The sequence below is a fragment of the Peromyscus eremicus genome, chromosome 8b (assembly GCF_949786415.1).
Source record: "Peromyscus eremicus chromosome 8b, PerEre_H2_v1, whole genome shotgun sequence".
Classification (NCBI taxonomy): Eukaryota; Metazoa; Chordata; class Mammalia; order Rodentia; family Cricetidae; genus Peromyscus; species Peromyscus eremicus.
This window is the reverse complement of record NC_081424.1, coordinates 54054153-54079542: the sequence shown is the minus strand read 5'-3', so window position 1 is coordinate 54079542 and position 25390 is coordinate 54054153. Positions and strand designations below refer to the sequence as shown.

Below are 25390 nucleotides of genomic sequence, written 5' to 3'. Positions count from 1 at the left end.
GCCTGCTGAACGTGGGCTGAGGCACTGTCAGAGCACCTCAATGAGCAGGTTTGAACCTTCTGAATTTGGTACCACATGCCTGAATAATACCATCATACACAAATGCAGACTGCAGCCACCAAGGTATCCAAAGTTAAGCCTCTTCCTTGGGGCCTCCAATGGGCTAGCTCATCCTCTGGCTGCAGGAATCTGGGTCCCACCTCAAGCTTCCTATCATTCCTTCGCTGACCTCTCTTTGGTCTCCAGGGAACAATGACTTTAGGTATTTCCCCTCGTGTGGAGTCTCTGGAGTTTTAAGCAGTGTCTGTGAGCCCTGAGGTTGTGCATTCCACCCTCTCGGCTGAGCACTACACACAGCCCTGGGAGCTGTGGCAGCAACTGAATGTGGAGAAAGCTCTTCACTGCATCTGGGAGAACAGAGCTTGTCAAAGGGAAAGTGCATGCTGTATCTAAACTGGAAACTCTGGACTAGCTTAAGTACCCAACGTTCATTCACCAAAGGGTGGGCACTAATGTTGGAAGTAGAGTCCATTTCTACAAAATTACCAGTGGGCTTGTACTTAAAAAAGGGAATGTTTCTCAAGTGCCCTTGAGTAACTGAGAATAGAGACAACTCATTGATCTGTAAACAAAACAGAACCGTTTAAGAATCTCCACTACAGTAAACAAATCTTAAAGCCCACAGTTTGTAAAGTAAAATTTAAAAACTGTGTGATAAATAGCATCTCTAACTCAAGCCAGGCCTCTATGAGGAGACTTGCTTTGCAGCCTGGAAGGGGTGCTCAAATGCAAAGGCTCTGAGTCCTGCAGAGAGGGCAGGCTTGAGGAGCTGGAATCTAGGAGCACTCCAGGCCTCTAGAGAGATGCTCTCTAAGCAGGGATAACAAGGATGGAGGCTGGGTGAGGCTACAGAGATAATTTAGTTTTGATTCTACACAGCGCTTCTAGCTTAAGTTCTTGTCTCGAGGTTCCTGCTTTGAGTTCCTGCCCTGACTTCCCTTTGTGAAAGACTGTAAGCTGTGAGGTGAAATAGACCTTTTCCTCCCCAAGTTGCTTTTGGTCATGGTGTTTACATAACCAACAGAAAGCAAAGAATGATGACACATGGTGTGAGAAGTGCTCTGTGAACTGTCACGTGTCACTGCTACCTCAACCAACCATGCTCTGGTGGTTTTCCTCCCAGGCACACCATGTCTTCTAAGCTCACTGAGGAGGTGGGCCTTTTCTAACTGCGCCAGCACTGGACTCAGTGACCACTGGACTCTACCCCCTTGCATGATACACAAGGACAGGAACTGTGACAGACAAGTCCACGGATGGGACACACCTGGTAAATCGTCCTCATCTTCACTGAAAACATTTGGGTTGAAGACAGGTAGGTTAATATAGTCCATGGAAATCTTCCTAACTTCTGGGAGATAAATGGTCATCTGCCGTGGCTGGAGATGCAGCAGGCTGGTTTTATAGATTACTGGTGGGAGAGAGACGCACAGTTAATGGAGGCACATCAGTGGAGAGCCAGAGTCAGCAGTGTGACGGAGAGAAAGGGAGGGCTGGGGATCCCTCTGCTGGCAGGCAGATCTGCACAGGCTGGACCAGGAGCTTGAGTGGAGCTCATAGCTTCTTCTGATGGATACAGAGCCATGTGGGATTGGCAAATTCTTACTCTGTCTACAGAACCACAAATTTTAAATGCCGAAAACATACCTTATACTTAAATCCTTTCTTTCAATGAGCAGATGTAGGAAAAATACATCTTTAAAAGCTTTATTTGCAACCAGAAGGATAATTTAGTTGAAACAGTAGTGTGCCAAGAGTGCCAAGCTTAGGAGCTTTTTGACATCTGTGGGACTAGGGTACCACAGATGCATAAAGAGCTGCTGCTGTTCAGGATCGAGTTCTTATCTTACTGACTTTCACCTTTAGTGATCTGCAGAATATGTTTAAACCTGAAGATTTAACTTGAATTTAACATGAATAGTTAGGAGAAAGCCTAAGTTGCAAATTAAATAGAAAAGAAAATTAATTTAAAAATTATGAATCTAAGTTTCATAAGCAGGTTAAAAACAAGGCTGTTTTTGCCAACTCTCTTTTATGTTTAAAAATTTATTAATTTAATTGTGAATGTGCGTTTGTCTGTATGCACATACAGACCGATATATGCATGTCATTACACATGTGAGCCATGGTCTCACAGAATTAGGAGATCAAACTTACGTTGCCTAGCCTTTGTGCGAGTGCCTTTACCCAATGAGCAATCCTCCTGGCCCATCTGTTATGTTTAAAACTCTTTTCTATGAAAAAAGTGCCACACGGAGGTACTTGTTTGTGCTCAGCATTTTCCGGTAAGAGAAGCCACACCCTCCCTCTACCACTGTCCCTCAACTAGTGTGGTCTGACAAACCAGCATTGCCCTAGAAGCAGCAGCTTTTGCTGAGCCCTCTGTACGAGGCTGCCACTCAGGAGGTGTCTTTTCCCACCCAAACTAAGAGGAGATTCACTCACAGTCTCATCACTCTTGCCCATAATACAGAATATGGATTTTGGTGGAAAAGTTCCATATTGTTCTGAGTTAGTGCAAAAGAGCTATGCTTTATTAGATCAGTAAAGAACAGTTTTTTAAAAAGAGATTTATTTATTATGTACACAATGTTCTGCCTGCCAGCCAGAAGAGGGCACCAGATCTCACTACAGATGGTTGTGAGCCACCATGTGGTTGCTGGGAATTCAGGTTTCAGGACCCTGGAAGAGCAGCCAGGGCTCTTAATCTTGGAGCCATCTCTCCAGCTCCCGCGAACATTTTTTTTTTTTTTTAAATTAAGGAATGATTACAGACATCACTTGCCTCCAGGGGAGAAAAACTAGGCAGACTGCAGTAATGATAGGAAGCTTTATTATTACTTTTTAAATTTTATGTCCCCCTTTAATATAGCTTTTACATAGCTCTTAAGTTATATGAAAAATTAAAACTAAAGCAAGTTCATGGACCAGTCCAGATACCCCCCAGTCACAGGCCCTAACAAGGACCAGAGGTGAAGACAAATGTGAGCAGGCCCAGGCACAGCAATGAGCTTCCGGGGGCCCAGCAAACAGATCATGTTCATGGAGGACATGACCCTGGAGCTGTGTGGCTTCTCACCCTACATCAGCAGAGGATGCACGTTCAACAAGAAGGCAGGAGAGCTACAGAGTGAGACCGTCTCAGATGTGGAGGAAGAGGAGGAGGATGGTGGTGAAGGGGGTGATGCCACGGGGGACTGAGCCAGACCCTCTTGCTGCCCTCTCCCTCAATGAATCTTTATATTGAATTCCCCCTCCCCCGCTCAGTTTCTCTTTCACTCGTTATTGGCTAAGTCTGTTCTAATTGAAGGAAACAAATTATTAAATATAGGGAATACTCATTTTCTAAACACATTATATATTATATTTGAAAAACCTAACAGTGTAACATGAACAGTATACTTTCTTGAATCCAAAAGTTGACTTCTGTAATATAATCAAGTGGAAAACTCTTTAAGCTTGGCAATAGCAACTATATGGACCAAATGCTCTTTTTTAAAAAGTCAACGATTAAGGGGCTGGAGAGAAGGCTTAGCAGTTAAGAGCACTGGCTGCTCTTCCAGAGGACCCAGGTTCAGTTCCCAGCACCCACATGGCAGTTCACAACTGTCTGCAACTCCAGTTCCAGGGGATCTGACACCTCACACAGACATACATGTAGGCAAAAATACCAATGCACAGAAAAAAATTTTTTTAAGTAAATGATTAGGAGAACAGTGAAGCTTTTGTCTTGACACTCTACTAATTCACACTGGAACAGCATGGCCCCAAAGACACACACTGCTCCTGTCTTAGTGTCCTTATTGGCTTAACTGTGGCTCTAGTTACCATAGCAGAAGAGCAGACTTTAATTAATCAATAACTTTTCACCTCAGTTCTTTCTCCTAATCTTTAGTTTAGGAAGGCTAAGTTCTCACCTTACTAAGATGAAGGTAATGATATTTAAATAAATTAGAAGGACACAGGTGAATAACTGAGTATTTTGGTGGTCATCAGAGGGTTTTCAGGTTACCGAAACATTGTGAGAAATTTCCTTTGTAGGCAAGAGAGTTGTGCTGTGGAAGAAAATGGGTGAAGAAGAAGGAAAGATCCATTGTTCCCGCACTAAAACTTAACATTTATTGAATAAACCCATGTGCATACTGCTACCTCATTTCTTCATCAGACTATACAGAGCAAGCCTTATTTAGTATTTTTTTGTGAGGCTAAGGACTAAATTCTACTCAACTTGATGTTATTTGCTTTAATTTTATTTGAAGTAAAATCCTTGGAAATGAAAAATCTAAATAAGTGTTATTTAAATAAATACCTGTAGCAGGGCAACAGGTCTTTTGATCTGGGGGGAGGGCAACGGTGTTAGGGATCAAACCTAGAGCTTCAAGCATGCTAGGCAAGTGCTCTACTGCTGCACTGCATCCTAAATGGACTTTTAACCTTCAGTTTTCAAGAATCATTTACTGCATAGGTCTACAGAGGATATGATTTCTACAGGCAGGATTTGTGAGGAACAATTTTCACTTGGTTCCAGAGAGCACATACTGGATGAAGGGCCACGGCGGACCTGGCCTCACCGAGAGAGACATGTGGGCAAGGAGGGAAGGCAAGGCAGGAAGGTGGCAGGGGCAGGGAGAGCAGCAGGCTGTGCCTCTGAAGCCCCAGCAAGCAGAAGGAGCTGCCATGGGAAGGCTTCCAGCACTTCCACATCTTCCCTGCCCCAAGGTAAAGGCAGCGGGCTTTACCTTGAGTAGGGATGCCAATGAAGACCGCAGCCTGGGCTGTGGCCCGGCCTCCACTTCCCTTGCATAGGTTTCCTTCTGTGTCTCAAACCTGTCACGGGCAGGATGTTTATCAGATAAGGAAAAACAAGATTGATAGACATGTACTGCTAAGAACCACATTCTTACCAGCCAGCTAACTTCTTGGTCTTTAATGCCCATCTTTCTTCTCTCTAGAAGTTCCTTGTGATCCAAGAACCTGGACGCTGGACCCTGAATCTGCTCACAATGGCCACATGCTAGAAATCTTCTAACGCTCTCCTACTTTTACTAGTTTCAAAACGCAGAGCTTATCAGGGGAAAAAAAAAAATGAAAGTGCCAGGGACAAAAGCCAATGAGTAGAGGTCTGACATCATCGGGGCTGGAGTCCAGTGACAGACATACCAACCCCATAGTGTCTTAAGAGCTCATTTTCTAATTTAAGCTGCCACAGGTTGAAACTGTAACTTTTATTCTGATTTCTGAATCGGACAATAAGAAAATGGAATGAGTCTTTACCTGCACCGAGGTTGGTTGGCAGGAACGCGGCCAAGCCCACAATCTTAAATTTGGTTCCCCAGATATTAGATGTGACCTGAGCAAGATAGTTGTGCTGTGGGAGAAGAGGGAAGAAAAGAAAGAATCTCAGTCTGTTTTGACACTGTCTCTTGGTCACTTAGTGCAAGCACTAACATGAAAAGCGCTGTAGTGAGCACTGCCAGCAACATCAATGTCCAACTTCTGTCCTTTTCAGATCAGAGATTAACCAGAGCACGAGGGGCTCCCAGGTCCCAGTGGTGGTACACTGAGCTGGGAGTGCTTGCTCTGTCCCAGCATGGCCATGTGTTCAGTGTAAAGGGTCATTAGCAGCTGGAGAGATGGTTCAGCAGTTACGAGCACGTGCTGCTCTTGCAGAGGACAGGGGTTCCATTCCCAGCACCCACGTCAGGTGGCTCACAACCAACTGTAAGTCCAGTTCCAGGAGATCAGGCCTCAGTGGGCGCATGTACGCACCTGGTGCTCATAAGCGCATAAAAGCACATACACACACATAAATGAACCTATCTTTAGAGAGGTTATTAAAGGGCTAGGGATGTGGTCAGTTGCAGAATGTCCACCCAGCATCATCTCCAACACTGCACAAACTGGACCTGGTGACACAGGCCTGTAATCCTAGCACTTTAGAGGTTAGGCTGGGAGGATCAGAAGTTCAAGGTCATCCTTGCCTACATGGCAAGTTTGAGGCCACCCTGGACTAGAGGAGACCCTGTTTCCAAAAAGGCCAACCAAGTTCAGAGTAGTGATGTATGTCTGTAGTTCACTAGTGAGGAGGATGAAGTGGGAATCTGAGACCAGCCTGGACAAAACAGCATAGCTTCAACTCAAGAATAAGTAAAAAGAAAATAAATAAAGCAGGTGTGGAGGATTGTAATCTCAGCAATTGGGAGGCTGAGATAGGAGTATACTGAGTTCCAGACCAGTCTGGACTGCTAGCTATATCTAAAACAAACAAGCAAGCAAGCTAATTGAGTAATTAAATAATAAAGTAATAACAACATAATGTGAAATAATAAAAACATAACCTAAAATAAATACAATTTTAAAGGTAAAAAGGCTACCAAAGTGACTGGAATACAATTTTGTTCATTTCTCCTTTTTATCATTGATAGATTCTACAGATGTCAGCTGAATTGAAACCATTATGTCTTTAAACCTCCCAATTATCCTTTTGTTTCATCAAGTCGATAAAAAACACTTGAAAAAGTCACTGCTATGCTCAAGGTGGGTGTGGCTAAGATAGAGATGTGAAGAAGACAGTTCCTGGGGGAACTTAGGACCTAACGGTGGATAATAAGGCCGTCCCTGGTGTGTACACAAGAAGTGTTGGAAGAACACCAGAAGGGATAGGCACCACATGTGTTGGCTGGGCCAGGGCAAAAGCCTTCACTGAGAAGGTACAAACTGAGTTAGGGCCGGAAGTGGGGGTGTTGCTAGGCAACCTGACTGTATGAGGAGGAGATGGAGAAGGTGACTTAGGCATAACACAGGCACAGGGCACAAAGGCTGAGGAGGCAGACCAGGTTGTGGGGGCTACGGCCAGCGTTCCCTTCCTAGAACTGAGGTGTCACGGCAGGACCAAGAGGCAAAAGTGAAGAAGGGAATACATCTTAGAGCTCCCTGGGAGGAAGATTCCAGCAACAGGGAGGTACATGGAACAGAACCACACAGTGTGCATGCAGGTGTAGCACTGGACAAGACAGCCACGTTAGGAAGGACAGTGGTGCTTCCAGGTAGCCTGATGGGTATAGACAGCACGGAGGCTCCACTGTCAGGTATGCATGTCTACCTGAGTGATGTCCTCAAAAGGAAACTCTCTCCGAGTCAGGCTGGGCGAGCCCATGGAGGGCTTGCGCATGGGCAATCGGGGAGACCGAGAAATCTCTTGAGCAGCCCGGGGCAGCTTGGGTGACTTACGGGCCTCGATGCTGATCCTGTGAAGACAAAGCCGGATGGTGAGACATGCATCTGCATCCAGGACTCCTCTTTCTCTCATACTCACCCGCAGAGGTTGGCTCTCAATGCTTAAGGCCCTAATTTCACAAAGTGATCTTGCTTTTGATTTAGGAAAGAATGCCAATTAGACATGAAGTAATATACACAGAGTTTAAAAATATGGAGATCAGACCAAGTGATTCATCTGTAAGAGCCTAGAGAATGAACACTCTACCTACTGACTTGCAGTACTGACTTAGAAGTCCACATGCCTTCTGCCAAAGGTTTGCAGAATCAGCCCGGGAAAATGGCAGGAGGAAGACTCTTTCTCACCCTAAGGCCACTGTGGTCTATAAAATCCCTTCTGTGTCAGTTTGAATTTCAGCAGACTATTTAAATTTAACATTGTCACTTACAATATTTAAGTCAAATAACTGAATCCAAAGCTTTTCTGCTGCCTCTGATTCCATGTTCTATCTCTACTCCCTTGTTTACTCCTAAAGATGTTGCTATGAAAACAACTCTGCTAAGGTTTATGATGTCCTATGCGAAAAATGCACTAGGCACCAGATGTATACTGTTTTCAAACCTGGTAAGAAACTTTAGGCTCCAGAGAGATGGGAAGATGGAGGATTGAGTTGTGTGCTAAGATTATTAGCTTAGCTGCTGTGGAGAAGGAGCTCCAGGTAGAAAAGAATGAAGAAAGGAAAAACCAGTCACAAAGAGTTGGTAGAGCCTTCAAAGGATATTTATAGACAAAATGTATGGTAAATGACTCTCTGCTTCGGTAGTGGAAAAAGCCAAACACAATACTTACTACAAGTTCATAATTTTATATGCAGTTTAAACAAACTTTAGATGAAAAAACCAAAACAATGAATCATATTACTGGAGGAGCTGGACAGTAAAAATAATTGTATACTCTTCAGTCATGTTATATTCAAACATTAGTTTGGCTATAGAGCAGAGTTGAGATTTTCATGTGAAACTGTAATTTCAAAGCTGCAGGAAGAATGCTCATGGTCTTAGGATAGACAGAGATTTCTTAAATGCAACTCAAGAGGCACTGACCACAAAAGGACCTCACACATTGGACTATCTAGGAAATGTGTACCTGCCACAGATTCTTCTCTCTGTTACAACTCAATAAACAACCCAATGAAGAATGAAGGAAGAATTCAGACAGAAGCTTCACCAAAGGAAGCTGACACACCCAGGACAAGTGCTCAGCTCAGCATCATCACTCCTGGACCAGAGTCAAACTTGGATGTCAGACACCACTACACATCATCAGAATGGGAAAAAGTTTCCTAATGTGACAACGGAGCTGGAAGTAAGAATGGAATCCGCTGGAATTCTTATATCCTGTTGTAGAAATTTAATTTGGTACAGTCACCTTGTAATGCTACTTGACAGTTTCCACCAAAGTTTAAAATGTATTCAACTCATGACCCTCTAACTCCTTTCATAAGAATATATGCAAGAGAAATAAGTGCAATATCTCCCATAAGATTTTCACAAAATGTTTATAATGGATTTATTCATTACAGTCCTAAACTAGGGACTATCAAATATCCATTGATTGGTAAAGTGTATAAGCACGTAGTGACATGTTTGTTTTTAATGGAATAATCTCACAAAGTGATTTAAAATAAAAAGGCAAAGCACTGATATCCATGATACTGTGTTGAGGGAAAAAAAGCTAAATAAACAGGACCCATATTCATATGAAATTCAACAGTAAAAAATAATAATCTATAGCAACAGAAGTCATACTGAACGCAAGAAACACTTAAGACCTTCCAGGATGATGGGCTGAACTGGTGGAGACACACTGGTGTACCACAGTCCAGTGACCCAAATGTTTGAAAGATGAGCATCTGGGCATGCGTAAGGGGGATGTAAGTCACACCCCGATGTCACATGCTATCACAGAACTGTAAACAAGCAAGAGTCTGTCCATTTCTGCCCATGGTAAGTCTGTCTGTCTAGTCACACAGCCTTGACAGCAACAGGAGGAAGACAGTGCTCTCTCTCCCAGGTGGTGACACCAGCCCTTCTGCCTCAGGCAGCGTTACAGGCACAGAACTCGGCATTCTCTTCAATACAGCAGGTCTGCTCTAAACCACTGTTTTCTTTTCTGAAACCCGAAGGGCAAACACACAAGCTGGGAAGCAATGGCTGCCCCAGAGGACAAAGAGAGGCGGGAAGGAAGGAAAGGAAAACTGTAATTATCCCAGGGAGAACGCTCCAGAATGAAAAGTGGTGAGGAAACAAGAGGAGTTGATCTTGCTGCTGTGCAAGCATGCACTTCCTTTCCTTCCTCCTCTTCTCCACGTTGTCACATTCATTTGGGCAGAACAGGTTCTACAACTGAGCATCCATCTAGACCTAGAGAGTCGGGAATCCTCACTCAGTCGGCTTCAATGGGACTCTGTCTCTAGAACAAACAACGTCATGTCACGTTGGAGGCACAACAAGGGAAGCCTGTTACCTTGGAAGTTTGGGCGATTTGCTAGCTCTGGAAATTTTGGGAGACTTCTTGGCAGCCCAGTCATCACTCAGTTCAATGTCGCTGGAGTCTGAGCAGTTACAGCTGTCAATCACGGTAGAAATCAAGCTGTTCCCATAGATCTCATCTGTAAGAAACCAACCATCAGGTCTAAGGGTAGGAAAAAGGGGCCAGCTAAAGAAACCCACTCTGACCCTGGAACCCAGAACCAGCTAAAGAAACCAACCTGACCCTGGAACCCAGAGCCAGTGAAAGAAACACTTTATCCCTGAACCCAGAACCAAAGAAACATGCCCTGACTCTGAAACCAGTGCCAAAGAAACACACTTTGTCCCTAGAATCAGAGCTAGTCAAAGAAATATACCCCAGCCTCAGAATTAGAGCCAAAAAGATAAAAAGGCCAGTGAAAGACACACAGTTTGGCTCTGAGATCCTTGCCCTCCCTGCCCCTGACCACTGAAACTAACCAATCCCTGAACAGAAAATCTCCCTGGAGAAGCTCCGCCCTGAGAAATCCTATAGAAACCACCCTGCCTGGTCAGGTATGGCTGTTCTTTCACAGCCTCTCTCCTGGACTCCTCCTCCCCAAATGAATCTCTCTCCAAAGAGTCTTGGGTGAAGATCTTCATTCACCGGCACAGAGAAGAACCTTGCTAAGATGTCCCTTGGGAGCAGAAAAAAAAATCTTGCAGAGACGTTGCCTTAGAGGGACCCAGCAAAGGGGAGCAGAAAAATGAACAACTTTTCCTGGAGCTGGAGGAGACTGCTACATTTCTGCAGGGGTTTCCCCTTTAGCAGAGTGAAGCAAAAGAAGCAACATCTCGGGCTGGACAAGAAGCAGAGCTCTGCTGGGAAGCCTCTGTAAGGGGGCTGAGCTCAGCTCAGCTGTAGCAGCTCTTCAGGAGAGGAGCAGGATTGCTCTATCCTGTGGGGAGACCATCCCCAGCTCCAGGTACAGCCTGACTCCCGAGCAGTCAGGATATCTTTCCCTCCAGAGCTCAGCTGTCCCGTTTCAACTCCAGTACAGCCTGACTTCCCAAGCAGTCAGGATACCCTAGTGATGCAATACTCACTCACAGTAAGCAACTGTTACTGCTACATAGGACAGATGGACTTCATTGGCTTCCACATTAGGTCAGAGGTTAAAATAGAAAGAAGCAGTCCTTTTCTTTTTACATTTTTATGCTCTTTTCTAAGCAGAAGTAGGCAATTTCTACTACTGCTGTTAAAATAGGTAATATTTTAGTATCCCAGAAATATACAAAACTGTTCATTATGCCAAAAGCTGAAAATAAAAATTTTACTATGGAGCCTCAGCACACTCAGTCACTACCTACCTAGGCCTGTGTAAACTTTCAACTAGACTAGGAAACCAGGCTGAGGACTTGTTCACAGACTTCCTGGAACCTGCCTCTGACTTGGGAAGGACCGACCAATCCAGATCTGCAGGAACTACCATCTTGCCGAGTTGGGTCCATGCCAAGTTCTCTGGCATGATTGGTCTAGAATGGCAATTCTGGAACTGCCACAGGCTGTCTGGGGCCTGACGATTCTACCCAGTACAGCTGACTCCATCAGAGAACTGAAAGGGAGACTCTGGGCAGTGAGGATGTTCAGTGGTAGTTTGGGGTTGCTCTATGGATACTTCATATGGAAGCCATTCCTTGTAATTTTGCTAGATGGCCAGCAGAAGGAATATTAGAGCCCCAAACAGAGGGTAAGGAAAAGTGCAGCGGAGTGGACCAAACACCCAACTGTAAGTAGGCATCCTACCTCCAGGAGTCTCTCGCTGACTCCACCACCCCACACTCTCATATCCCTTCTTTTTACCACCCAATCCCCAGTCCCACCTCATACCCCGTCCCCCTCCCCGCTTAATGTTAGTTCCCCGTTCTTCAAAATTTGTTGTGCTAACAAAATTTCAGGCTCTGAAGAACCTCACCAAGTAATCAAATTGCAACATTCAAACATAAATAATACGTGATCCCAACATTTAAAACAGATGTTGACATTTCAAAGGATGGGTTTGTTAATTCAAGCTTGTCACTGAGTTTCTGAGTAGATGGCGGTTAACAGGTAGAGTGGAACCTTTTTGTACAGAAAGAGCTTTGCCTGCAACTAGAAAAGAGGCTGGTACCCAGTACATGTCTCTTGTCACCCCATTTTAAAGCTATTTACCAAAGCACAGGAACATTGTATCTAGCAAGCCGCAGTGCCGTGTCAGAGTTTGAGCACATAAAAAGGTTCAGTCCATATACAATGAACAGTGCTTTCTAGGATTTAATATTTGAGTCACTGGACCAAAGGAAGCTTAGTCATGACTCAAACCAGAGGCAAGCTCAGGGTGTGTGTGTGTGTGTGTGTGTGTGTGTTTATTTCTGATGGATCAAATTCAAGTTTTATTGACTGAGCTACCTTCCTAGCCTCCTCAAATTTCTGGATTTTCACTGAAAAATTTTCTGGGACACATATTACACAGTATAAAAATACACACTAGTTACACACACACACACACACACACACACACACACACACACACACACACACACGACAGAGTCTCATATATCCCAGGATGACCTTAAACTTACTAAACATATGAGGATGACTCTGCTCTTCAGATCTTCCTACTTTCAATTCTGAAATGTGAGGATTATGTCACACCATGCCTGGTTTACAGGAGCATTGAACTCAAGGTTTTGTGTGTGTTGGACAAGCACTGTATAAACCAAGCTCAATTTCCAGCAAGACACTTGAACATTCCTAACATAAATCATAAAGTTAAGTGCATAAAAAAAAATCTCACAAGGAACCCAGGTCCCACAGCTGACCTCATCAGTTAATGTAAGGTGCTTTCAATAACAGTGGTCCAAGGATCACATCTTGAGAAATGACACTGTGGAGTCTTGGGTTAACTAGCTTCTCATGATGAGACAGTCCTGGCTTTTCAAAGTTACAAATCCCCTCCATCCTCTGAGCTCCTTTATATATCCCATTAGTTTCCAATTAGTCAGACTGTGTCTTGTGACACAGCTTCTATTTCTGTCATGAGGTGTTTGAATTTGATGAACTTGTCAAGCACTTACATCATTCTGTGCTCTAGCAGGGTTCACAGGGGCTCAAGTGCCACAGAAAGTGGGCACTGACTTGGTGTTTGTGTATTCACTTTATAACTTACAATTATAAAATTATTAAGACAAAATACTTCATTTCTCAAAGAAGTGTGAGCAACTGAGCAGTCTGTACTTGGAGTGAGCTGGCAGTCTGACCATTAAGGAAAACCAGGCACTGGGCGGGTAAGTCAGGATGCAGGTAAGTCTGGCCTTGGGAGGCAGCAGCCTCTTCTGCAGAGGAATTCAGACACATGGGGGAGAAAAACAAGCCCTTTACCCAAGAGACCTACATATTCGGTCTCAGCCTAAGTTGTTAAGAGCTGTGCCTTGTGAAGGCCCCTGGGAGAGGAAAATGCACAGGGATAGAGTGCAGGCTCCGAGGTACCTGGCCCTGCACCCTCCCAACAGGACTATCCTCCTGAAACCATTCTGTGCAGTCTTCTACTTCCCCTTGCCCTCTTTTCTGACTGCATGCCCTCAATTCTTCACCCTTGGTACTAGTTGATGATGCAAATCAAAAATCCGGACTAAGAATGAACACTCAGCACTGGAAAACTGTGTTTGTTTGTTTGTTTAGCTTTTTATTTTATACAGGAACACTGGTAGAGAACACTGCCATGAATGCTGTGATAATGCCTAACCAAGATGGTTGGAGCAGACATGTAAATACTGGCATTGCCAAGAGAGGGTGAGAGTGAACAAGGCTGCTGCTGTAAGAACTAGGGAGACCTTGGTCCCACATGCTATGGTAGCTTCAGGGACACAATGAGGGGTAAAGGCCAGTCCAACAGCTGGAATAGTGAACTGGTACTAGCAAGTGGAGAATATTAATAATGAAACAAATGTAATCGAAACAATGTTGTCTCAAGGTCTGGCACTTCGGAATACAAAGATGACCAGTGCCCTCCTTCCAGGACAAGCAGGACCCTGAGAATGACGACTACAGTGTGCCAAGCAGGACACTCTGGCAGGTGATGGACATCGAGGTCAATGCTGTGCATTCTGTGGCAGGGTGCACAGGGAGGTGGCAGAATTTATAAGCTACAGGTACTCACAGGTGCATGTACATTTGGCTGGTAACTAACTGGCACGAAACCTCACAGTGCCTTCCTGTGGGGGCCTCAGTCTAGGGTCCTTTAGAGAGGCATCTTCTATGTGTCTAATTTCCACAAGAACAGAATGTTCTTTCACGTTGGAAACTAACGGATCAGTAAGAAACTTTCACTAGAACCTAACTGGAAAGCCGAATAGTAGATAACAGAAGCCAAACCCTAAGGCTGGGGCGGACTGAAGGCTTGAAAAGCTGAATTCTATCATCCTTCTGGGAAGACAGGGACTTAATGCTTTCTCCTTTCTCCGGCACTACATTGAGGTACTCAATGGATGCTTACTCAGTGACTGTGAGAGAGCCTGTAACCAGTGCCAGAAGGCGTACACTAGCAGCTTTTCTTGGAATGGGAGCTGATGTTTCCTCAACCTGAGACACCTGGAATGCTAGGAAAACCTCCCAACAGGGGCATTTAGAGAACTGCTCACTTAGGTGGGAACCAGGAAATAGAGTAACTTTGAGAATGTTCCACACTAGCCAGTACAAGAGCATGTCTCAGAAACAGGTATTCTCACTGCATGCCTTTAAGAGTGATATTCCACAACCACACAGGAAGGGTCAGAGTCCCTGCAGCAAGGGCCCTACCTGACTTGCTGTCTGTCCGAGGGTCCATGATGACAAACTCTGGCCTCAGCTTGCTAATGCGCCTCCCCTTGAGAATAGGCACGAGTCCTCCCAGGTACTCCAGGTAGAGTGTGTAGCAGGGCCCACCGACCTCTGGGTCATCCTCTGTACGTTTCATGGTGCAGTGCAGCCGCTCATTGCCAGCTGAGGGGTAGCTGACAAAGTCTCGCATGTTGTTGGGGTCTGGAATCGGGGGCTGGAGGCGGGACACAGGCAGAAAAAACACATCTGGGAATCCAGAAAGCACAGGGCAGACTGGCTTCTGTCTCAGCTACTCCGGCAGAGTGCAGGCCATGCAGAGGCCAACTGCATGCTGTAGAAGGGAGATTCAGAACTGTGGAGGCTTCCAAACAGTAAGCAAGCCAGGGCCACACTGGACACTGAGGTGCAGCAACTGGTGGCAGCTTAGACATCTGCTTTTTCCGATATAACACAGTTGAGCCCTGCTGACATTATCAATATTGTAAGGCAACTTAGAAAAGAGAACCCTGAGACTCTAAACCTCTGGTTTACCAGGAGAAAAGTGATCAACAAGTCTATCTAGAGACAGAATGTGGAAAAGGTGCCAGGGTATAGAGTACAAGGTCATAGAAGCCTCATGTGAGCAGAGACTGGCAGGTCTGTTTCACATGCATGTTGCTTCTATATAGGCATTTTCTGGGGGACAGTCTGTATGAAAGATGGCCGGGAGCTGCACTATGTGGGAGTCACGCTCAGTACAGTGGGAGGAGATCAAGCTTGACTAGTCTCATAACTAGCTTTACAAGTTAGTTCCCTTATACGAACTTGTTTCCTGATTTATCAAGTGGAAACAATGATGTCAGAGTCTGCTTGAAGTCAAGACTAAACAAACCAGATCTTCATAAAGTACTCGGTACACTGTCGGGTCCTAAATAAGCGCTTTGCTCCTTTGATCATCAGGATGACACAACACTCAACTGGCCATGAGAAAGGAAATCAGTCCTGTAGAGCAAACCTCACATGGACACTAGCAGGAAGGCCAGGCAGGCTGCAGACACATAAGGACACACTGGTTTTTGCCAAGCCCATGCAGCCAGCCCCAGACACTCTAACGGGGAAACAGAGAGGTCTCTGTATCACCTCTGCTCCCCTCCTGCATCTCTCCAGTTTCTGGTAAGAAGGCTAGGAAGGAAGGAAACTCTACCTTGATGGTGGGAATGAAGGCAGTGGACAGGTAGGAGCAGAGTCGAGGGGGCAAGGTCAGCTTGCTGACGTCCTTATCCTCTCGAAGGGTGCTGGCGATGGCCTGCTGGCACAGCAGCTGGAGGCTGGACACTCGGTGCTCTACTCGAACCACGTACAGGGCTGGTCCTGAGGCCATAAGCAGCCGGGAGTCCCGATGGCCCCAACAAATGGAGATGATGGGGCGCTGCCGGGAAAAGGGGGGGCAGTTAAACTTATTTCAGCAAAATTAAGTCATTTGACAGTTTTAAGAATGCTGGTTTTTCAAAGCATAGCAGAGAATACTAGCTCTGCATGAACTGGCTTCTGAAAGCAGGGACAACTGCCTCAGGGCACACTCACTTATACTTCTTACCCCAGTGCTGGGCTTCTTGATCCTCAAATTATCCAGTGTCGTTCCAATGAATTAGAAAGTATGAAGAGATAAATCACATGACCTCTTTCAATCAATTTTTCCAAGAGACAGCACTTAAAGGTCAAATTAACAATGGATGTGGGGCTCCCGGTCATGAAATCTGGGACTAATCCCCAGCTCTAAGCATCCTTCTCTATCTATGAACCAAACAGGAATGCTGAGGATTACAGGAGAAGGTGGTACCATGGTGCGTCTGGGACCTATTATGGCTACAGCTCAGAATTAAGTCATTGCTGTTCTCAGCCAGCCTCACAGCAATGGGCCAGGAATGGCAAGCAGACTTCTCTTTGGAAAAGGGAGAGTTGGGGAGCAGAGTTCCTAGAAAAGTCTCCAGGGGTTTATGAGGATCTTCTCTGAAAACTCAAGCTGCAATCCAAATATGCATAGGTTAGAAACTTCTCGTACTGAAATAAATCTCAAACTCAAGAGTATTACCTAAGTAAGAGTATACAAGCTGAGCAAGGCAGAAAGAGGTAAGGGCTGTGATAGAAAACAGTGAGATTTGTTCATGCTGATCCAGAGAGAGTGCTAATTTAATGAGGTCTCCAGGGGTCTCAGAGATCACAAGTGGAGATGTCAGGTCTTTGATAGGAATGACAGATAGGGACAGAATTTTCAAAATACTTTACTGACGAACATCAAGATAAAAGGAACACATAAAGACAATTTCTTAAAGTAGCCCCTAGGGTCAGCTGATCCTGGTTTCAATTTCAAAGCAAAGTGCAAGGCTGAAGATAATTTATCTTGTATGTTTATCCATGAGTCTGGGCCACAGCTCCCCCACCAAAGATCATGCACTTATTAACTACGGATACAGGAACTCAAATCTGAGGGCCTCTAGAGCATTTCAAGCTGGGCTTCTCCAATGGCATGATTCCACAGAGGGTAGACCATTGGTGGTGCTGGAGTCCTGCTGTGGAAACGCACTATGACTGAACTACAGCCCCAGCCCTCAGCTTTAGTTTTAAAGACAGCTGCTGACCCTTTACACCTTTACACCCTAAGTTGGTGCTTAAGTCACGAGAACCAGTCCTCAGCTTGTACATCCTGACACACTAGAGCTGCTGCAGAAATACGACTTCTTTCCTGCAATTGTCCATTCCTTTTGATAGATGAATGGATCTGCTATACCAGCATCACGGGGACTGCAGACTCCTGCCCTCTCTCCTCCTAGTTCCACTTCCCATGGAGCTATTTCTGTATAATGGTCGATTACATGTCAGGTATAAATTACCCTAAGCGCACATCTCCTTTCTTTATACCAAGAATTTACACTACTAATTCAGACTTTGAGCTGAACGTGAAGTTTCAATCGCCATCCATTTTAACAAAGGAAGCCCATCTTCAGACCCCACTAGACTCTGGTGTCACAGTAAGTGCTCATATGTATTGTCTCAGTACTCTCAACGGCCACACAGGCAGTCCTGTTCCAGTTAAAACCAGAGGAAATGGAAATCAAGAGGGTTAGGTAATTTAGTTCCAGCTAATAAACCGGAGAACTACAACTCTTGGTCCAACCCAATAAATGGTCACCTCTCCTAAGTATTGGTGTCCTGATACAACAAACAGCCTTAAGAATGTGTACTACCTCACTCAGAAAATCAACTACCTGCCATTTAGTCAGTAATGAACCCCATTCTCTTCCTAGTCCATTTAGGTCAAGGCTATTTTACTGAAGAAACAACAACAAAAACAACAATAATAAAATATGTTTACAGAAAAGATAACAGGACAGGAGACACAGGCTCCACAGAGAGCACTGGCCAAGACCCAGATTTTTATGGCAGGAAAGAATCCACAGGTTGGGTGGGATACAAGCACGGATGCACCCCCAAGAAGTATGAGTAGAGGAACAGGAGAAAGCAGAGCCGCAGTACAGTAAGGGAAGATGGTGTTGCTTCAAGCTGGGCATCACAGGGGCAGTCAGAAAAATCAAGGAAAATGTGGCCCCTGGCTCGAAGAAAATAAGACAGTAAAGTAATACATGCTGGAGGCATTCCACACTATAAGGGCTCAGGGAAAAGAAGGTCGTCAACTTTTGGGGCAGATTTAAAGGAGCATGTTATCCAGTAGGTGTTAGGGATAGACTTCTTTGAACTGAGAAAGCAGAGCAAGACATTCTCTACCAGGGAACAGAACACTGGTGGGACATGTACTCTAAGACAGAATCATGAGGTATGTCTCAAGTCAAGTTCACAAATAGCCAATTAAGCACAGAAGTCTTATGAATTGAGAAATATTGAAAAACCTCCCATCCTTTTCTACCTGCCTGCTGTGCATACACTTGAATGTGTCCCAGACATTGAAAAAGTAACCCTCAAACTTCAATGCTGTGGTTGTTATTTGGACACAAGGCCGCTGAGAGGTGACTGGGGTCAGGAAGGCAATGAAGGGGCTCCAGGAAGGCACAGTGGTTTTGGTAGAGGGGAGGGAGCCCAGCTGCTATGCTTGCTCCATCTTGGTAGGTATGTGCTGCCCTCTGACGCACTCTGATGACGTCAAGGCCTTCACCCGAGAGTACACTGACCTTTCTAACCCTCATTCCAGGTACCAGTGCTTCTGACTCTAGAAGGGGAGGAAATAGCACCAATGGCTATTTTGAGGCTCCCAGCTTCCACGTGGATTTCCTCTCAGCTTATGGCTCCCAAGGGCTCCTGTATCCTATGTCCATCTGTGCTTTTTATCTACCTCCCAGCTTATCAGGGCGTCAGTCAGAAGTTGTCCTTCCTCTCCTTAGCAAAGCCTCATGGCTCCTGCTATAATCTCTTCCCTGTGCATGGCTTCCAGGCTGACCACCCTGTCCCCAAGCCCACTTTCCACCCTGCCCTTGATCAGTGTTCAGCTTATTCTTTTTTTAACCACAAGATCTTATTAGTTGTTTATGAACAAACACACATCTCCCTGTTTCATTTTACCTCCACTCCTTATCTTCTTGTGTACCTGGTCACTTTCTACTTCAGGAAACATCGCTGCTCACTCTGGCTGTTGCAGTGACATCTCTCCCATCTAGACCAATACTTAACCCTACAAACACTGAGTGAAAAAATATCTGACAGTATAACTTCCGTCATTATGATGAGACAACTCCCCCTTACAACCTCCAAACCCAGCTTTGCCATGTCTACACTCACCTGCTGTCCTGCAGGCTGACCTACCTCCCTTAATGGTTCTTTAGGACATTCTCTCTCCTTTGCAGCTACTGCTTGCTACCTAAGGGCCATGCTCTACTCTCTAGGCACAGACACTTCTTTCTGTGTTTGCCCTCTCTCACTATCCACTCCGTTGGCACTTAATCCAACTTCACTTCAACTTCCAAAGGTCTCTGTGCAGGTGCCTAGGAATCTCTAACTTAAGCTCTTGTCTGACTGCTAGTCCCTCTTCCTATCTCCAACTACACATCTGGCTGGACTTATAGCTGAAAGTCAGTAAAAGTATCACTGAGATTTGAGCTAAGTGAGGTTGGCTTGGTTTCTGGGTGAAGCACTGATGGGTGGCACCCTGACCTTCAGAGGAGCCTGTCCATAAAGTGGTTCCATGTCAGTATGAATGTTCTACACCTTTACAAACAGCCATGAAAACTGTAGGGTGTCACAGATTGCACAAGGTTTACTGAATGAGGTAAGAGGGGGGCTGACAGAGCTGGAAAAAGTACTCCTTTTATCCATGTTACCACAGCATCTGGAAGACAATTCTCATTTAAACTCTGCAGCATGTATTTGTGATTATTATGTATCTTCTTTAGCTGGTTTCCAAGGTTTTGGATTTTGTCTCCTTGTTTAGCTCTTACACAGTGGTACTTCAAGGCTTATGCCACCACACAGTAGCCTCTCAAAATATCAGCGATATATGTGAATTAATAAGTAAGCAAACATGCTTACTTACTCACAAAGATATAATATTAGCAAAAGATACTTTTAAATCTTATAAACAAAAGACAGTTTGATTAAAAAAGAGCAAAAGACTTAAAGAGACATGTCTTTAAAGAAATCACCAGTGAGATACTCAGTACAGTATCAGGCAACTCAGATCACAGTCACAATGAAACAGCACCTCATATCCAGTGTGACAGCTACTATCAAAAGGACAAAACATACGAACACAACTTCCAGAAAATAACGAACACTAGTGAGAACATGGAGAAATTGTGACTCTTAGAAAGGTGGGTGGGGATGTATAAACAAGCAGCTGCAATGGAAAATGGTGGGTCATCAAAAAATTAAAAATTATCACATGACCAAGAAGTGAACTTCTGGATGTCTATCAAAAGAACTTACAGAAGGGTCTCAGAGAGGTATCTGTGCAGTCATGTTCACAGCAGCACACTTACAGCAGTCAGCAGGTGTGCTGCTGGATGACTCCACACCAGCACTTGGAAGGCAGAAGCAGGAGGTCTCTCGGAGTTCAAGAACAGCCTTGTCTACATACTGAGTTTTAGGCCAACCAAGGCTACAAAGAGAAACCCTGTCTCACACAAAATAAAACAACTGCCAAAGATAGGACTCAAATGTCCATGGATGCATAAGTAGGCAAACAAAATATATTATATTCACATAATAAAACCTATTAAGACATAAAAATGCAGGCAGATACAGCTTGAGCACTGTAACACAGATGAACCCTGAGGACATTATGCTAAGTGAAATAAGCTAGAGGAGAAAAAAGGATACATTCCCTATGATTCCATTTACATGAAGCCTAAGTAGTATAACTCACAGAAACAGGGGAAACTGTGCTGCTACAGACTGGGGACTTCCATCTGTCTCCACCAGGATGAAAAAGATGAACTGACAGAGACTCTCCTGTGGAAAAGGCTCCAAAACAAACCATGGTCTTGTCTTGCGTTGTTCTGCTTCTGATGAGCTTTCCACTCACTCCTCATTTCAGCAAAGTCTATAAGCCTGCAGTCTAATACAGCCCTCGGAGACCTACCTTAGAGTTAATTCTATCAATTCTATGGTTGTTTCTCGTGTTTATAGGAGCTATGTTAAGTCTCTATGTTTCTCTTGTGTGCAGACCTAGAATCCAGCCATCTCAGGGTTTTCCTGTTAAGTGACCAGATCAGAAGCAGATCCCTCTATTTTCTCTCTACTCATTTGATTTCAAAATAGAATCAAGCATTTTGGCTAAAAGGTTTAAGATATTTTCTTCCCAATTTTCCTGGTTTATATGCCATGAATCAATTGAGAGAAAAAAAAAAGATTAAAATAAAGCTTCCCAAAGGTAACTACAATAACTTACATGACTATTTACCAAAGATGGAACGTAGCAACTGGCATTTTCAAGTGTCCTCACCTGCACAAGCGTGTCCAGCGTGAAGATGTGCTCCCCTCTAACATTGTAGAACTTGACCATGGCACTCTTCAGAAGAGGACCATTGGGCAGCTCGCTGAGCTGGGGTTGCTGCTCCATCCCAGCAACTGCCAGTAAGTCTCCCTGTGTACACCACTGGGCCACCACCTCTGAAACCACACGAAAGGGTTGGTTAGCATGAGGACACAGCCCTCCTCAACAGCCACATGGCTGTGTCTTCAGTAGCTTCAAACACAGAGCTGCTATGCAAAGCCAACAGCGCTCTTCCTCTTTCTTTCATGAAGGTACATCTCTTACAAGACAATAATGCTCTACTAACAACAGGTATTTAGTACATGGGTGGGGGTCGCTGTTCCTCTGAAATATAACTAATTCAGCGTGAAAACCAGATCTAAGAAAATTGACATGTTAAAGCCAGGTATGGTAGCATGTGCCTATAATCCCAGCTACTTGGTAGGCTAAGGCAAAAGGGTCACAGGTATAAGGCAGGCCTGGGCTACAGAGCAGATTGAATTATTAAAGTATGTATAGAGATATATACACATAAATATGTAAGATAAAAATAAACAAATGTGGGGGGCGGGCTGGGGGGAAGGTGAGGGGGGCGGGAGGGGGGAGAACAAGGGAATCCGTGGCAGATATGTAGAACTGAATTGTATGACAAAATAAAAATAAAAAAAAAATGAATAAATAAAATAAATAAATAAATAAATAAATAAATAAAAATAAACAAATGTGGGGCTGGAGAGATGGCTCAGCGGTTAAGAGCACTGGCTGCTTTTCCAGAGGACGTGGGTTCAATTCCCAGCACCCACATGACAGCTGTCTGTAACTCTAACTCTAGGGGATCTGATTCCTGCATACATACTTGCAGGCAAAAATAAACAAATGCTGGCAAATATCTACTTCCAGTATCATCATTCCCAAATCAAATTGTGAACTTCTCCTATAAGAAAAGACCTATGGCTGAGGCATGTTCTATCAGGGCGTTGCTACTGTGGTATCCTTCATGCCCACAGGTGATAGAGTTTACTTATAAATTCTCCAGTTAAAAAAGAATCAAGGCAGACCCAAGTCTACTAATTAATGTCTGGGTACCACTGGGCCTGTAAAGTTCAGGTACTGGATGTGCATGATGTAGGAGAGCTCTGACATTTATGATGATGTGAGAACAGAGAAAAGAACAAAATCATTTTTGCTAAGTGGCAGATAGCATTAGTAGAGAAATCTTCACACTGGAGAAGAGATGCCTACCTACAAATGGCTAGTAAATACTGTATCTTATCCTAGTATGAGCAATTACTTATCTCTTGCTGGTCAAATAAATAAGTAAACAAACAAACAAATTAACACCTATTAATACTAATAAGATTCACAGCTCTTTTCCTTCTCTCAGTGCCTTAAAACTACCATCTGGCTATATAGCTCTTTGAAATGTAGATTCACTTTGTAGAGTGGTTGAACTAAATCATCGAAGGTGAGTCACCATGACAACCACATAGTTCAGAACCCAGGGCTAGAATTCAGTGCCCAACCTATACCAGATTACATGGGATCAAACCCTGTGTGATGGAAATGATTCTGATGCTACAGTCAATGCACTCTGTAGTCACTCAAGTTCTTTAATATCTTGGAGAAGCTAAAAGAGCATTCCCTGAGGCAAGTCAGCCTCCTGGAGCTTTCTCACTGAGTCAGTACATAGCAGAAACCAGGAACCAGGGCTAAGGTAAACAGCTACAAACACAACAGAAGAGGCTGAAAGCACCTGAAATCAGACAACCATCAATAAACTGCACTTTTCATATAAATTAAATTCAAACCAGACAACAAAAAGGAATTAAAAAAATCAAGTAAATATACTGGTTAATAAGATTTTCATTACAACAGGAGAGGGAACCTAAAAGACATATATACATTCAGTATGTTCCGCACATCTGATGCCAGACTGTTGAGAAAAGCTTGGTTATTATCATGAGACTGAAATGACCTTCTTTGGATGATAACATTCTGCACATACGAAAGTAGAGAAAATCACAGTAAAGCAGCAACAACCAGGATTCTGGTCCCTGACAGCTGAGATGGGGAAGAAATAAAGATGGCAATGTTTCCAAGGCTCCTCATCTGACGTACCCCGCTTAGTGAGTGAATGAGTAACTGTACCCCTCTATTTCCTCTTCCTTTTTCTTTTTTCTTTTTGGACATCAAGTGGATTTGAAACGAGAAAGCAAGCTGTTGCCTCTGCAGCACTGGATGTACAATGCCTTCAGAGTGCTCAGAGCCAAGGGAAGGAAGCACATGCTGAGAACGTATGGATCTGTGTGCTAGAGGGGAGAATTTATGACCACAACCCAGAGATGTCGTTCATGCAGGTGCGGAGTCACACTGAGGGCTGTCGCCTGCAACAGTGAGGTCATCTCTTCAAAAGTACAAACTCCATATGAACAGTCACTTCATGGACTGGCAAGGATAGAACCTGTAATACCAAGGGGTGCAGCAGGGCCAAGTTGTGCTCCACAGTATACTGGGTAACCTCATGAAGCCCTGACAACTAAGGAAAAAAAAAAAACACCCTGGAATTTTCCACTGTAACCAAGGTACTAAGCTCTCTACAGGGGCAGAGTTCCGGATTGACATCTGAAACAGTCATAAACTGGTGGGGAAACAAGACTAAAAGCGAGTATTCACTTGACTGACAGCTGAAAAGAAATATATAGAAGCCTAGGTGTGTCTGGGACATAATATTTCTTATTCAGGATGTATTGTTTATTTTTATTTTATGCGCATTGGTGTTTTGCCTGCATGTATGTTTTGTGAGTATGTGATATCTTGGGGTTACAAGCAGCTGTGAGCCGCTATGTGCGTGTGGGGAATTAAACCCAGGTCCTCTGGAAGAACAATCAGTGCTTTTAACTGCTGAGTCATCTCTCTAGCTCCCAAAAGATTTTTTTTTTTTTTTTCTTTTCCCGTTTTCAAGACAGGGTTTCTCTGTGTAGCCCTGGCTGTCCTGGAACTCACTCTGTAGACCAGGCTGGTTTCAAACTCACAGAGATCTGCCTGTCTCTGCCTCCCGAGTGCTGGAATTAAAGGCGTGCACTATCATGCCCAGCTCAGGATTTTTTAAATATAAATTATGCTCGAATCACCTTGAAAAATAATCTCCAATGCTTCTTCTCAAGATCCTTAATTTTTTTTAATCTCTGAAGTTGCTGTTTAGAACACAGTGGAAGCAGCCAATGAATGCACTTTGAAGAAGCCTCCTTTTAGCTGTGCTGCAGCTCCTAGAATGCAGGGCCTGGTAGGTGTAAAACATCTCAGGGGTCTGTTCCCATGCTTCCCCTACTTTTCTCAAGATTTCAGGTGTCTGGGCATTTAAGCCTTCTAAACATTTTCAACAAGAAAAACAGCAGATCTGTACTATTCTTCTTGTCCTGGTTAGCTTTAACTGTCAACTTGACACAGTCTAGAGTCATCTAAGTAGGAGTCTCACCTGAGGGACTGGCCTATGGGAACATCTGTGGGAATTACCTTGTCTAATACTTAAGTGAGCGGGTCCAGCTTATAGTGGGAGGAACCATTTCCTGGGCAGCTGGTCCTGGGCTTTTTTGGAAGCTCGTTGAATATGAGTCTGTCTGCAAGCCAACAAACAGCATTCCCCTAAGTTTCCCGCGTCAAGTGCCTGCTTGAGTTCCTTCCCCAACTTCCCTCTGTAATGGACTGTGACCCACAAATACAATTCAAATAATCCAAGTGTGCTGGTGTATCCCTGTTATGTCACTGCTAGAGAGGTGGCAGAGACAGGT

General features: G+C 44.3%; 1 protein-coding gene across 1 annotated transcript in view; it reads right to left on the bottom strand.

Annotated features, from left to right (window-relative positions):
* Window positions 1-25390, bottom strand: part of Tulp4 (TUB like protein 4) — a 109773-nt gene that overhangs the window by 6881 nt on the left and 77502 nt on the right. The window contains exons 6-12 of the mRNA XM_059272819.1: window positions 21573-21739; window positions 15828-16052; window positions 14624-14858; window positions 9803-9947; window positions 7163-7307; window positions 5335-5428; window positions 1328-1471 (exon numbers count right to left, since the gene is read on the bottom strand). Coding sequence (XP_059128802.1) covers window positions 1328-1471; window positions 5335-5428; window positions 7163-7307; window positions 9803-9947; window positions 14624-14858; window positions 15828-16052; window positions 21573-21739 — 1155 coding nt within the window. The remainder of the gene's footprint in view (window positions 1-1327; window positions 1472-5334; window positions 5429-7162; window positions 7308-9802; window positions 9948-14623; window positions 14859-15827; window positions 16053-21572; window positions 21740-25390) is intronic.